General features: G+C 38.9%; 1 protein-coding gene across 2 annotated transcripts in view; it reads right to left on the bottom strand.

Moving 5' to 3' along the window:
• Positions 1-3,273: 3,273 nt before the first annotated feature.
• CD109 (CD109 molecule) overlaps positions 3,274-16,389 on the bottom strand; it is a 77,293-nt gene continuing 64,177 nt past the window's right edge. Inside the window, exons 29-32 of one of the 2 annotated variants that reach the window (XM_061358518.1) lie at positions 13,276-13,412; positions 8,136-8,292; positions 7,629-7,731; positions 3,274-4,419 (exon numbers count right to left, since the gene is read on the bottom strand). In XM_061358518.1, coding sequence (XP_061214502.1) covers positions 4,229-4,419; positions 7,629-7,731; positions 8,136-8,292; positions 13,276-13,412 — 588 coding nt within the window. In that variant the 3' untranslated portion in view covers positions 3,274-4,228. Of the gene's footprint in view, positions 4,420-7,628; positions 7,732-8,135; positions 8,293-13,275; positions 13,413-13,512; positions 13,723-16,389 lie in introns of those variants that run through there. The other variant, XR_009726291.1, reaches the window with a different exon arrangement.

Raw genomic sequence — 16,389 nt, forward strand, 5'->3', positions numbered from 1 at the left:
GCTGGCACATCTTCCAACAGTTCAGGTTGCTAATAGCCCTGTCCAACCTGGTCTTGAATGTCTCCGGAAATGGAGCAGCCACTGCTGCTCTGGGCAACATGTTCTGGTGTTTCACCTCCCTCATCATAAAAGATGTCTTTCTTATGTCTATACATGAATGCAAAACTGTCTTTGCATCAAACTAGCTAAAAAGTGATATGTAATGTACCTTATGAATAACAGCAAAGTAAAAGCAGAAGAAATCCATATGTGGTGGATGTATGCATGCAGTCTGTCCCCATATAAACCCTTCTCAGCAAAGCCTTTGACTCAGTTGAAGGCCAGAGCTCTATAATCAGGTCGTACCTAGTAAAAAAGGTACAAGTGCTGAACTTGGAACTTCTAAAACTCTTTGGGGTCTAGTTTATAGACTTAAGGAAACTGAGTCCAATAACAGTTTTGCATCTTAGGATCAAAGAATCATAGAATAGTTAGGGTTGGAAAGGAACTTAAGATCATCAAGTTCCAATCCCCCCTGGCACGGGCAGGGACAAAACACACTAAACCACGTCACCCAGGCTCTGTCCAACCTGCCCTTGAACACCACCAGGGATGGAGCGTTCACAGCTCCCAGGGCAACCTATTTCAGTGCCTCACCACCCTCACAGGAAAGAATTTTCTCCTTATATCCAATCTAAACTTCCCCTGTTTAAGTTTTAACCCATTGCCCCTTGTCCTATCACTACAGTCCCTAATGAAGAGTCCCTCCCTAGCATCCCTATAGGCACCCTTCAGATACTGGAAGGCTGCTATGAGGTCTCCACACAGCCCCAACTTTCTCAGCCTATCTTCATACAGGAGGTGTTCCAGTCCCCTGATCATTCTTGTGGCCCTCCTGTGGATTTGTTTCAACAGTTCCATGTCCTTTTTATGTTGAGGACACCAGAACTGCACACAATACTCCAGGTGAGGTCTCACAATATATGATATAAATAAATGACTATTTCTTACTGATTTAACAACATATTAATGGCAATGTGCAGACCGTGTCCATTGACAGCATGTGGATGATAGGGGCATGGGGTGCAACAGAGAATACTCAGATTTCAACAAAACAGCAACCACAGAAATGTTCAGGCAATTCAACATGAAGGCTCTATCACTTTTCCTGACTGCTTTTAGCACCACTCCTTAAAGCTCCTTGAAGACCTTGCTCCTAAAGAGTTCCTCCATAACTTCTGCTAACAGATTTTCTAGTAACTTCAGTGGGCACATGGCCTCTCTAACATCAAAAGTAAACTTTACAGAGCAATGGGAAAAATATATACGCTGAACTTTTCTGTAAAGATTCCTATATAATGATGAGGAACCAAAAAAAGCCATACTCCCTTTCCTCGGTTTTATTCACTGCCAACACACAATACAATATTTGTCCTCTGCAACCCATTCGAAGCACCAGCCACAACTGCAAAATGACTGAAGGCATCAATATAGGAATGTGAAAGGCCACCTGGTGTAAGCATTTAAAGTCATACAATGTAGAACTGTTCCTTAGAAATAGCTTGGTACAGAGGCAGATTTTTGATGTCTGTAATAATATGCCTGCTTTACAGAAAAAGGTAAAATAAGAGGATATTTTTCACTGACTCCAACATTTTACATGATGTGGTGCACTAAGACTGATGCTTCTCAGTAACACATGCAAGGCAGCCGAAAATCATTTAAAAACATCTGTGGTTTGTTTCAAAAACAAATATAGGAGGGGAATACTAATAAAAGCTGCTCTGTCTAAAATTAGGCTGAGCTGTTTAAATCCATTTTTCTGAAAGATATTCAGGAAGCTGGGACTGCCTGCAAAATAAAACTAGTTTATCCCTACTGTCTACTGCAAAGGAGCAGTTTATCTCGAGTACATCTTGTCTAGAAAATAAGCCTTTTCATCCCAACATTAATCAGGTATTAATGTCTCTTTGAGAAGCTTAACGTATAGTAAAACACAAAAGTATGTGAGCTCTGGGTTCTTGAAATTATATTAAATGAAGGCAAACAACATGTCAAGGTGCCCAAAGAAATCAAACCCACAGCACAATACATCCCAGCTCACAGTGTCTTCCAGAGCTTAACACTTGGCACAATTCAATCTATGCTCCCATATATGAGTAAAGGATTTGAAACACAAACATGTGTTTCAGTTTGTATCTTAGTTTCTATTTGCTCTGGACCTATGTAACCAAGGCCACAACTCACAGAGGGGTCGGATCCTGCATGACGTTGACTAAGGAGTGCTTTGGATTTCACTAAGTATAGTATTACTTCATATGGGTCAGAACAGCACAGGCACTCATGTTAAGGCACTGATGTTAATCAACTATTCAAGGCCCTAGACCAAAAGTCAGTCAAAGACAAGTAAAAAGCGTAAGTTGACTATAAAGAACCAGGCCTAAGCTCTGCCAGAGAGTCAGAACAGAACCTCATGTTTGTGAAAAAACATTTTAAATTCTAAATACAACTAAAGTAAAACAAATAACCCCACCTAAACTAGTTTTCAAGTTAAAAACCTATAGCTCAGCATTAGAAGGCAGGCAGTTCAGGAACTTCAGGCCTCTCCCATACTACCATGCACTAATTTCCTTTGTGAAAAAAAGCATAGATTAGCATAAAATACAAAAATATACATTTTAAGTAGTAGCAAAATGTGGATAAAAATTAGAAAATGCTCAAGAAAAGTGACTGCCATATTATTACATGTGCACACATACACACTCCGTCTCAAAAAGGTAGGAAAGAAAGGGAATCATTAGCCTTAAAACTTCTACCTCTGTTAGTTGGCATGACAGCTATTAACTTCATTTTAGTAACTACGAACGTTATCAGCTTGGTTTCCTTGTCAAAAAGAAGTAAGTATTAGCTATCACAGGCAGTGTTCCAGAAGACTTAGTCAGCTGCCAGACAGGAAAGATATTCATGCACTCACTCAGGAGAAAAGCTCCAAACTTATATATTTCCATATTTACAGAGACCTGTAATTCTCCCCATGTGCAAAAAGCCGGTTTGGGCGTAGAAGTGCCCACTGCTCTTCACCAGCGCTCTCATCCACCCCACTTCAGCAAAACACTAAAGCATACAAGGTTGTGCTTAAAATTAAACAAGCATGTCAATTCTTTTGCTGGGCTGAATGCGTGTGCAGCCCATGCCTCCTAAAAGCCTTCTCCACCAACCAACAAGTGGAGTTGCATGCATGAATGGCATTCAGGGCCAACCAGCTGACATGACATAGGGAGCAGTAAACAGCTGTTTAGGGTTACAGCACTTAAATCATTGACAAGATGACACTGCAAACTCAAGACATACATGATACCCCAGAGTGACATTTTTAGAAGACTTTCAAAAATCAGAAAAGGGTCCAAGCAACCTTTATCCTGCTGGCCATAAATATGCCAGCAGATACTAGCATTTTCCCGTGGAAAGAGAATTAGGTGTGTTTCTGAATACCCTGGAAAAAATGAAGTCTCAAACATAGACTCCATCTTTGATACATTAACAGTAAAAGCCCTTCAGAGTAAAATGCATGAAAACAAGGCCTTATTTTCCAACATGATCAGCTTATGAATTGGTAAAAAATCCACCCAGCTTCTCTGTAATGATAAAAAAAGACTGATAATTATTTGGGGCATTCAGCAGTTTGTGAATGCAGCACTTTTTGGCTCTTGTGTCTGCTGTGAAGCCAGCTTCCTTTATTTTTCATATTATTCCCTATGAGAGCTTATGGTGAAACTCAATATTCAAGTTAAGTGTCACATCTGCAGAAGAGAACAAAGTGAGCTCTGATACTAAGCTTCCAGCACCCTGCTTACCAACAACCCAATGGAGAAGCAAACAGTGTTTCAGATAAGCATGGTAAACTTAACATATATCCCTAAAAACAAAAAAGCACAATGGAAAGCAGGGGTAAAGGGAGTGGAAGCATGGAGCTAGGTTTGTGTTTTCTCAGACTGCTTTCTCAGTAATTCTGTGCTTCTTCAGAAAATAACTTCAGTACGAAACTAACACTTGGAAAGTTTTTCCAGCAGACACTTAACGAAGTTTTCTGGCACAGCCAGAAATTCACTATATGGGCCAGCCCAGCTCTTCCCGAAGACAGCAGGAGTTTGGTCACTGTAATCACTAAAGATGGGCTGGTATCTGAACATAAAATTTTGTTTGGATAATTTACGGAAACCTTAGATGTGTAACATAATCTGTTTCCTTTTTACAGCACACAGCTGTACAGCAAGTTTACATGAAGGACAAACAGCAGACAGAACAAGGAGTCCAATGAAGAGTGCTGAAGCAAGGCTGCAGAACTATCTCGGTGGCAAAGACTACAATCGCTTTCACAGAAGTCACAAAAGGTTATGCTCTGCATTACTTCTGAATTGTAGCTTCTCACCGCTCTTCTCCCTGTTCAGAAAAGTTAGTTAACATTAGTTAGTGAACTCAGAACTGACCAGCAAATCAGGTTCACAAAGCAAGCATTTTAACAGATGTACTAAACTCTAATGCAGATCTCAACATACATTGCAAAATAATTCCCAGAGTGGGTGTTTAAGCCTAGGCATTAATCTTTGTTCTCCCAAAACATCAAAATGTTCTCAATATATTCATGCAAATGCTTAGTGAAAGGCACACCTTCATAGAGTCAATCTCAGCTGTTAGACCCAATCTGTTCACAAACCTCAAACATTTTTAAAAGGAATTTTCCCCTACTTACACAGCAACCCTCATTACAAAGGAAAGAGGATGCTTCACCTGGCAGGTTACAGGCTATGACATTTAAGAGATAGGTCTCTCGTAACTGATTCTTTCTCTTACTATTATTTTTGAAGCATTAGGTTCCTGAATCTGGGACAGCCCGCTTTACCTAGATTCTCCTTACTCCTGTGTCTTGCTCCCCCATTGCCTGAAGGGTTGCGACACAGCCTAACATTCTAGATGCCTGGAAAGCCGTATTCATTTAAAAAAAAAATCAATGCATGGTAAATGCTCACAGAACAAGCTTTTGCAAAGTTTCATTCCCATAGTGGGCTTAATTTTGGTTTGAAGGTTTTCATTCCAACTAGGGACACTGCAATTTCTCTTTTTATCATTGGTATTTTTTAACTGAAATGATATTCAGTTTCCTTTTAAGATATTAAAAAAATAATGTACTTTTAAGATATTAAAAAATAATGTACTTTTACAAGTCAAAATACTTCCCCAACAGTGACACCCAACTAGCTCTGAACAAAATCAGGTAAGAGAAGCAGCAATCATTTCAATGTGCTTACTAGCTGCGCCTATTAATCCTAGCAGATCTCCTTGCTGGCACTGTTGTACTGGCATCTAAGCCAGTTCTTTATACCTATGCCAGTTGTAATATCTGCCACACAGACATAACTTTTCTGGTAAATGCCAGAGCACAAGGACTCCTCAGTCATCTCCTAACTCATGAATCAAACTGACACTATCACACAAAATATACACCTGCAGCTTGGGTCACCAACTGTGAAAGTGATGAAAAAGAAAGAATATATTCAAATAAAAGAATATTCCTGCATTAGATACAAAGGAGTTCTCTCAGAAGAACTCAGTCATGGCATGAGTATATTAATTGACCAATAACATGTCTATGTACACAGTAATAGGAATGGTGCCTTGCAAAGGAATATTTGAAGCAATTTTTTTCTTAAAGCCAAAGCTTTCTATTGCAGCTGATGACTAATTATGTCATACAAATTTTAGTCCTTAAGGATATTAGGTTGGGCCTGAAGGATATTAAGTCCTTAAGGATATTAAGGTTGGGCAGAGAAGAGATTCAGAGCAGCCCTGCGGAGAAGGACTTGGGGGGGCTGGTCGACGAGAAACTTAACATGAGCCGGCAGTGTGCGCTCACAGCCCAGAAAGCCAACTGTATCCTGGGCTGCATCAAAAGGAGTGTGACCAGCAGGTCGAAGGAGGTGATCCTGCCCCTCTACTCTGCTCTTGTGAGAACTCACCTGGAGTATTGTGTGCAATTCTGGTGTCCTCAACATAAAAAGGACATGGATCTGTTGGAACAAATCCACAGGAGGGCCACGAGAATGATCAGGGGACTGGAGCACCTCCCATATGAAGATAGGCTGAGAAAGTTGGGGCTGTTCAGCCTGAAGAAGAGAAGGCTGCGTGGAGACCTCATAGCAGCCTTCCACTATCTGAAGGGTCCTACAGGGATGCCAGAGAGGGACTCTTCATTAGGGACTGCAGTGATAGGACAAGGGGTAATGGGTTAAAACTTAAACAGGGGATGTTTAGACTGGATATAAGGAAGAAGTTCTTTATGGTGAGGGTGGTGAGGCACTGGAATAGGTTGCCCAAGGAAGGTGTGAATGCTCCATCCCTGGCGGTGTTCAAGGCCAGGTTGGATAGAGCCTTGGGTGAGATGGTTTAGTGTGAGGTGTTCCTGCCCATGGTAGGGGGGTTGGAACTAGATGATCTTAAGGTCCTTTCCAACCCTAACTATTCTATGATTCTACTAATTCGTATCTTTAAATTAATATTGAGAAATTAATTATGGGTACAAAATGTATTTACATATAATGAAACTATTTACATATGTGCATTTATATGTGACTTTTTAATACATATTAGCCTATTCAGCAGCACTCTATAAAGACTAGGTCCTGAGCTCTTCTCATATGAACAGAAGTATGAAGAAATCTTTTTTGGCCATACAAATGTTATGTATTTATCTCAAATAAAAATTTCTCTAACTTGTTAAGCCACTATGCCTTAAAACATGCTCTAGGTTAATGGACAGTATAGTTACCTCTGCTAATTTCCTATTTTAGTTTAAAATTCTGTGATTGAACAAACATTTCAGCCTACACAAAGTAAATGTGATCTTCATCTCGCTAAAGTAATGCACATCATAGCATATTTGGTTGTCTTTTGTCTTGTGCTAAAACAAACCAACATGAAGAAAATTGCCTATACAACCTTTTTAAGCCTTAGCTCAAATCAGGCCTAAATCCTTAACAACGTTTCAGCTGGCTAGAGTAATGAAAACCTCTCGAGTATCTTCTCCAGAAGCTTGTAATCTTTCATTTTACCCAAGAGCTTTGTACATTGCTGCTTTTCTCTAAAACACACTCTACACCTAAAAAGAAACAAACATAAAAAAAAACAAAAACCAACCCAAAACAAAAACCTATGAAACTGTTTTTTCCCATATGCATCTTTCTATGTAACTCTGGAAACCAAAACACTGGCATTTTCTCCAGTGAATAACTCTTAGTTTAAACAAGAAACATATGGAAAACCTACTTGAAAGATAATCATTAACTTGGTAAGTGAACCACAGTGAAGTTCCTAGTTCATTTTGGTACTTTTGGGAACACACTGGGCCAGACTGAAGCCAATTTATACCATCTGACAATTAAATCATGACAGTTCACACCGGCTGAGGAACAAAACGTTATGACAATAAACATATATATGGGAAAAAAATATTATTTGTGAGAAAATTTGGCATGTCAGTGTCCAAAAAGGCTGCAGTTAAACAAAAACTATTCCCTAAAATTTATTTCCACAAACAAAAAATTTCTTTTAAACTTCTGAATCACTAACATCCATTTGGAATGACTGACACTTACTAGGTTCATAGTAATCCACTATAGTCACTGAAGCATCTTGGATATTTGCCACTTTGAAGTCTCTCACAGCTGGAATATCCACACAAACGTGTGTTTCATTTAGCTAGAAGAACAGAAGAGAAACATCTGAGAACCCTGGTGATGGTTTCATGTAAGAGGTAAGGACTTCTAGATCAACAGCACTCCATTCCTGAAGACTTGGATTCAGGACGTATATAAAGATGCTTATCTCATTTGTAGTTATTTTGGCCACATTACAGAATCCTTGAAATGTCTTATATATGATTTTTTAGAGACTTAACCTACAAACCCCTTACAGATATAACTGACTTGTACCTATCCAGTCAGTCTTGCTAAAGAACAGTGGAGCTATTAATTCAATATGAATAGCAGACATTGATTTCCCCAAAGAATACAATCATAATGTTTTTCCAAATTTAAACCAAACAATGGCAGAGTCAAGATTAACATCACTACAAACACATTTCTTTGTTATTTTCAACTTACTGAGTCTAAGTATAGGTTGACTTTTCCATTGTCCTTTTCCATCTTCTTAACTGTATTGTCTAATGGAACAAAATCTGGTGACACAGAGAAACCACTGAGTAAGCCAACCTCCATGAGGACCATACCACTCTTCGGAGCTGTGCCAGAACCCAAGTACCTTTTCAAAACACAAAGAAACTTTAAGTGGGAATACAGTAGACCACTCTCTAAATAAACTGATGATTAAATCCCAGCTATGGAAGCAATATTGCTTAAGAATACTTGAGAAACAAATAGAACAAAATGCCAACAAGAAAATTTCTAACAATAAAGAGGTAATAATTGGTTTCTCTATTATTCCACTGGATAATTTCAATCACATATGCAAAAGCAGGTTTAACACTAAGAAAACTACAGTACATAAACAAGAGACAACACTGACACCACTAGGAGCTTTCCACTGGCATCCATAAGTGCAAATTTATATCACAAATATGCAGGAAATACTACAACTAAACACATCCTTCTAAAGAAGTAATTAAGAAAACGCTTAGGAATTCTTGAACTGAAATATACATATTTCTTCCTATGGATGCATTGTTTTGCTTTTATTCATTTTTGGAGGGTGAGATAAAAATACACACCAAAACCATCTTCCAAACCTTTTCATGTTTCCTTTCCAGAGATTGATGGTTCCATTGACAAAATCATCATCATATTATTAGCTCCAGTTTTAAAATTCAGAGTCATGTTATCATCCAGGTGTGGCAAAAAATTTAAGATGTTGAGGTCTTTCTTTTTTCCTAAATAGTACTTATTATTACATCTTCTTCCAATGTAAGAGTCAGATGCTGGACTAAAATGCTTGCTCTACTGAGCAAGCCTTACACACTATGGTGCACAACAAAATTATCAAAATATAAGTATGGAGTTCTGTGCTACAAATGATACTTAAATGACCTGCTAACAATTGTATTGCTTTAAATAAAGCAGGTGGCAGAAGAGTTTCTCCCTGCCTTGGCATGGAGGGTAAATGATAATTGTTATACTAGAATAGAAGTGTCTCCAATTCTCATTTTGAAGGCCTGACAGTAGTTGAAAGTAATTAAATAAAACTGTTTCTTTGCAGAGCTAGATGGTTTTAAAAAAGGGAAGACTTGCTTTCAAAGCAATGCTGTTAAGCCTGGCAGCATGGCTGATTGAACCCAGATATGACTTTGAAAGGAATACAGCAGAACTGCTGACTTCAGTTGGCTCATGAGATTAGAAACAAATGAAACCATCTGTTGCATGATGTGCTGTGCCAAAGTAGCTGCTATTGAAAACAAATAACTGAATTGGAACTGGATGTAATTATTTCTGCATAATTACCAGTAAGAGGGGAGGAAAGTACTCAAGCTGTCTAGCCAGCCTGGGGTGCTACCAAAATACCAACAGGTAACCAAACCAGCTTCATACTGTCAAAAAGTGAGTAAAGTATATTCCTAGAAGTTACGAGGATCTGCCTCTCTTAACAAAGAAGAGAGAGACGGCCTTGGGGATGGCTTCTGGTATTATCTCTTCAACTCCATAGTCTGTCCCAAAAAAAAAAAATCACCATAAAATCACCATGCAAGAATGAAGACTTGAAACTTGTACCTGAACAGAACTGAGAATGTTTTGAGTTGAATTTTACATTTCAGTTCTTCATCAACAGGAGATTTGTATGAGACCCTCTCATAGATTATGTAAAGAGGAGAAAACAACACCAAGCTAGTGTAGGCAGAAAGCATAAACAAGAGAGTTGAGTAGAACTGTCAGCAAACAGTTTCCCATACCTGGAAATAGTATGCAGGCAACAAGATTGACCAGAGAAGAAACTGACAGCCCTGGGTATCTGCCTCCCAGATAGTAAGTTAGCCCCTCTAACCAAGAATCAGTTTAATTTGAATGAAACATCATCTGTTCCAGTGTCATAACTGATACTCAGTTGAGATGACTCTGGCCAATCAAGACCAAGCTGGCTGAAAGATAGTGGCATGTTCTGCAGATTAGAGAAAGAAAAAAATTGCAAAGGTGCAGCCTCCATTACCTAGCCATGCATGCCAACAGCGGCTAAACTGATAGAGATTTCAGCAGTCTTCACAGTATCACAGTATGTTAGAGATTGGAAGGGACCTCAAAAGATCATCTAGTCCAATCCCCCTGCCGGAGCAGGAACACCTAGATAAGGTTACACAGGAACGTGTCCAGGCGGGTTTTGAATGTCTCCAAAGAAGGAGATTCCACAACCTCCCTGGGCAGCCTGTTCCAGTGTTCCGTCACCCTCACTGAGAAGAAGTTTCTTCTCAGGTTTAAGTGGAACCTCTTGTGCTCCAATTTGTATCCATTACCCCTTGTCCTTTCATTGTTTGCCACTGAGAAGAGCCTGGCTCCATCCTCGTGACACTCCCCCTTTATATATTTATATACACTAATAAGGTCACCCCTCAATCTCCTCTTCTCCAAACTATAGAGACCCAGCTCCCTCAGTCTTTCCTCATAAGGGAGATGCTCCACTCCCTTAATCATCTTAGTTGCCCTGCGCTGGACTCTCTCCAGCAGGTCCCTGTCCTTTTTAAACTGAGGGGCCCAGAACTGGACACAATATTCCAGATGAGGTCTCACCAGGGCAGAGTAGAGGGGAAGGAGGACCTCTCTCGACCTACTAACCACCCCCCTTCTAATACAACCCAGGATGCCATTGGCCTTCTTGGCCACAAGGGCACAGTGTCGGCTCATGGTCACCCTGTCGTCCACCAGGACCCCCAGGTCCCTCTCCCCTACACTGCTCTCTAACAGGTCATTCCCCAGCCTATACTGGAACCTGGGGTTGTTCCTGCCCCTGTCTTTCTATATTCCTACTTTGGTTTCTCTACCAGAAAGCCACACAGAATCATAGAATAGTTAGGGTTGGAAAGGACCTTAAGATCATCTAATTCTGACCCTCCTACCATGGGCAGGGACACCTCACACTAAACCATGTCATCCAAGGCTCTGTCAACCATTGTAAAGACTGCAAGTAGACCAACCTTAAACCAATTCAGGAATTTAATACAGATGATGTATACATTATATATAATGGGGGGGGGGGGGGGAAGGGGGAAGGAGGGGAGAGCAGAGAAAGAAGAGGATGACTAATTTATCAAGCCAAGAAAACAAACACAGACTTACTAGGATTTATACCAGTCCACCTTCCATAATAACAGTTGATGGATCTGAATGTTTCAAATATTCTCCTGGGGAAGTTTTATAATGCCACCAGATTTTCCCCTATCCTTTGAACACTTTGCAATTAAAACATCATCACCCTAAAGCCTTCCTAGAGAGATGTATATTCCTGTGTATATCCCTGAGCCAAACGTCAAGAAAATCAGAATGCCAAGATTTAACCTAGACCCATCATGTAAGCCTTTTACATGTCAGGAGTTTGTGCTAGGCTTTGGAAAGTTGTTGACACTTCATAGAAAACTTTAAGAGAACATCCCCATTCTATTTCAAGAGCTCTCATGTATTCTAGTGTCCCTGCCCACCATCTGTGTCACTAAATTGGTTACTAGAAACACATAAAAACAGGGCTCTGCCTTTGTGCCTGCTGGCTATTTCCCAAATTCAGTCAATCCTCTCTGTACTGAAATCATATTCACTATAGCTGATTATTTGTATGTTGGTGTCACCTAGAGGCCCCATCTCCAATCACAGCTCCTTTGTGAGAGCAGAGTATAAAAATAGTATTTAAAATTTAAATAAATACCAAAAAGAGTATGTGGATGAAACAAATGTAAGAGTAATCACGGTGGACCAGGTGGTACTTTGCAAATCTTTCATTTACAAGAAACACGTTAGAATGTCGTAAGAAGAAAACAGTGTTTGTAGAAGAAGTATGCACAAACAGATGAATCCCAAACACAAAGAATGCAGTCATCCCAAGATCCTTCTAGATAAAAGATAGAAGATAAATTACAAATATCTGTGGAGAGATACAGTGTCCTGTGCAGTTTTCTGTGAAATACACAGTGCTCTTTAACTACAAAAAAAGTTCACACTGAAGAAACTGCCAGAGAGCAAACATACTCATATTATTTCTTTTAAATACGTATATAAGCCCTTTCACAGCAAGTAAAACTAAGGCATCAAAGCGATCTAGGAATATGCAGTATGACTGCTCAATGTCGCCTGTTCTCATCTGATCCAAATTATACCCAGCTAACATGTGGTGGCTGTTCCGTGGTCTCCGAGATGATACTTTAGCAGCCTCAGCTCAGTTCTTAGTAGATGTTTACTGAACAACTAACATCATCTCAGATACACACACATGCTTATTCCACAGAAAGAACAGAATTAGCCTGGCCGAAAAACACATTATCTCTTTCAAATCTAGAATGATGCTGACATATTATATTACCAAATTCATAACTATAAGACTTACTGGTAAATGAAAGACCACAAAGGCACCTGACAATAAGATAACCCAGCTGAATTTATCATTATGTAAACATGGATTCTGACTCCTGCCAAAAACGTTCTGAGCAAATTCTATTAATAGAGATGACCAAAGGTAGAATGCTTCTATTTCATGGTGTTTTCAGCACTTCAGAACTTCCTTCTCTTTTTTAAAAATAATAATTAAAAAAAAAAAGTGTATTTACTTCTAGATAGAAAGCGAAGCATTCCATTCATGAAAGGCAAGAGTAATGGCCAGCTGTTACAGTCTGCTACTAGAAGTTAGAATGTTGAAGACATTGGTTCAGTTTTTAAGTCTGTCCACAGTTCTCCATATAGCTAAAAAGCACTTGCACCACAGAAGTCTTTGAGTTTTTTCTTGTATTTCACACAGACTCTTCCATATACCTCAAACATTTAGTGTACCACCATCTTTATGCATACCAGTAATAAAATACCACCTGGCCAGCAACATTTTTGCACAAAAGATCTGTCACTCCATTTATGTATTAATGAATTCCTATTTAGTTTAACTACAACCATTTTTACAAAGTAATTCTTTTATTCTCTTTAGTTATACATTTACGTCCCATACACTAGTAAAACACATGCAAACAAATGGATAAGTTAGCCCATTTTAAATAACTTTAAAGCTGCATAGACAAAGAATTGTATCAGATGCTCCAATTTAATTACATACCTTGTGCACACATTCAAGGTCAAATGGTTTTTATCATCTTTGTCATCCTTTACATCAACATTCAAGTCAAAGGCTTCTTGTTTTCGGACAGATCTCAGCCTCTGATCAGTGTGCTTTGTGTTGTAAATAACATTGAGCTGTGGATTTCAAGTAGAGACATTAGATGACATGTGTAAAGCAAATCTGTGTGGTTAAAACACTAAGTTTCTAACAGTGTAATGACAGAGGAGTGCTCACATGAAAGGATATGCAGCCTTGTATGACAGCTGTATGCATGAGACTCATAGGAATTCTCTGAAGGAAATATCCTTTCTGAACACTTTGTAATGCAGCAGAACCAATGCATTTAGGAGGATGCGATGGAGGCAAACACAAGGAAGTTCTAGGACAACCAGCAACTTTCTCCATATTTGTTGTCTGCTAGTTTGTAATGTGTGCAGCTACTTCCTGACAGCGTGAAATGAGAAAAATAAGGACAAACTTCAGAGACTGACTCCCACTGGGTTAAAAGAGAGAGGCTGCATATGAAAACAGAGCAAGAGCAAATACATAGCATATGTACAGAATTTGTCTTTAGTCTTCATGTCACAGCATTCATACAGTCAAAAGAGATGATGCGTAGCATGTCATTATAAGCTCAGAAGAACACAATTTCCTTGCTGTTAAGTAAGTAGTTTCATGATTTGGTTCATCTGTGCAAAGACAAAGCTAGTCTTCAGGCTGTCTCAGAGACAGAACTCTTGCCCTTTCTGCTTAACAAGTGCCAAGCTCTGCTAAGCAAGCCAAGTAAAGAAGTATGACGGGATTTCCAGTGCAGGACAGTAACATTAATACAAAATAAACTCATGTATTAGGCACAGTTTGAGATTTTCCAATTCTTCTACTGTAGATATGTATAAGATGCTTGAGACAGTGGTAGATGAGTGGCAAAACCAGAAGCCCTTAAACAAGGTCTCAGTAATAAGGAGATAGCCTGATTATCTCAATATCCTATAAAATTACCAATGCAGACAGCAAAATCAGAAATGCTGGACCTGGAATTGAGCACTCTCATGTTACCAGCCATCATACAAAGTTGTGCAATAAAAAAATCTGCAGTCTGTACTGCCTACAGACCTGAACTTCATGACATAAAGAAACAGCTGAAAATTGCCTTAGTACCACACTGGAGGATGACAGCAATTTTTAAGAGTACCAGGGGTCTAGAAAACTACGGCTATCAAGTAAGCTCAGTATTTATACCAGAAAACACAATCAAAGCTATAATAAAAAGTCAAATTAGTGGACAAATGAGTAACTATGACATGTTGGAGAACAAGCTGTTGATATAAACCCACTAGCTACCTGAACCAAATGAAAAAACTCAGTCAACAGAGCTCTGTCTAGTATAGCCTGCATGGACATTACATTGGCATGTAGCTGATTAGGATGAGTGCTAGCTAAAGGGTACTAGCCAAAACAAAAGAAACTGCCAAGGGATAAAGGCTGTTAAAAGACAGGAACAGAGGGTGCAAAAGTTCATACATAGAAGGACCAGAGTCCTACAAGAATCTCTTCTAGATGACTACCATTAAACGTATCCATACATGATATATTAAAAAGGGTGAATCCTGATGTCATAAAGTTTGCTGATTATACTAATTTATCTGAGGTAGCAAAGACTAGGATTATTGAAAAGAGTTGCAGAATGAAAGAATTTTTATGTATATAATAATGGGTTATGTACTGTTTACTACCAAATCTGTTTAGTATTTAAGAAATTGTAAAATGCATGAAAAATCAGCCACAGATAGATAAGTTGGAAGAAAGACACAAAATTACTTTCATGGGAAAGACAAATAGGAAATAGTTTTTCATGCAATGCAAGTTTAAATTATGGAATTCCTTCCCACAAGATGCTACAGATACTAAGCTGTACAAATGTTCAAAGGCAAAATAGAGAACTTCATGGAACTGGAATTTTCTAAGCCCAGAGAAAATATCTCCAGCTGAAGGTCTCGAATAATATATAGTAAGAGGTAGAAGACAGTTAAGTAATATATTACATTATTTATTTTCTTATATTCTCTCATGGGCATCCATCTCTGGCCACTGTGGGAAACAGAATGCTGGGCTAGACTGAGCTTCGATCTGACCCAGAACAGTCCCTTTTACCCCTTTAGCTCTAGATGCAAGAATTAGGGGAGCAGATTCAAGGTTCTTTATACAATATACTAGTAGCTGCAGAATATGTGCTGCAAGAAACTGTGGTTCCTGTATGTGGCAAGAGGGTATATCAGTGAGGTATCACTTCATGTTTGCCCTGTTCCAGTAGCCTTCATTGGTCATCTTCTCTTTACTCCCACTATGGGGTATAGGATAATGAATAGTATCAGCTGTCCCAGCACATCTGCTCTAGGATACTCATGTACTTATACCCACTAAAAGACACCAAAAAAAAAAAAAAATTTAACTTTGAGAAAACATATTAAGGTGGTTCAGACTGATTAACACCCAAGACAATGTTGATGGTAATTGCAGCATCCCTTTCCTGTGGCACAAATGGGACACCAGCTCTTGACAGAATAGGTTGCTGGCTCACACTTCACTGTGATGACTCAGAAAGCTCAACTTTCAAAATCAAATACAAGAAACTTAAGACAATGTTTACTATCAAATAAGAGTTTACGTTATTTAGCAAAATAGTGATTTTTTACCAACAGAACAGTAAGTTTGCAAACAGTTTTAATATACAAACAAATAATCCTCATGTCTCTTAGTCATCAAGATAAAATATATGGCAAGGCAGGGGGGAAACTTCTTTGATTTTGGTAGAAAAATAATTAGAAAGTGGTTCAAATACTTTCAATATACACTTTGCTTGGCTAAGGAAAAGGAAATGTAGAATGCTTCTGGAAAATCACAGTCCCTTTACAGTTTCTGGCAGCAAAGGGAAAACTGTCAGTCCAAATTTAAAGATATGACTGGGGGTTATACAAGTTATAGGTTAGCAAGACAGTTACAGGCTAGCAAATCTGTGCAAACAGAAGAGTCTTTAATTTCTAATTTTTGCTTTTGCTGCTACGTCTCTCACTAATACACACACAATTTCCCCTGCTCTACCCTGCGTGCATT

Source organism: Neopsephotus bourkii, unplaced genomic scaffold, assembly GCF_033783945.1.
Source record: "Neopsephotus bourkii isolate Nb327-2 ecotype Australia unplaced genomic scaffold, CSIRO-AGI_Nbou_v1 NB_947, whole genome shotgun sequence".
Taxonomy (NCBI): Eukaryota; Metazoa; Chordata; class Aves; order Psittaciformes; family Psittacidae; genus Neopsephotus; species Neopsephotus bourkii.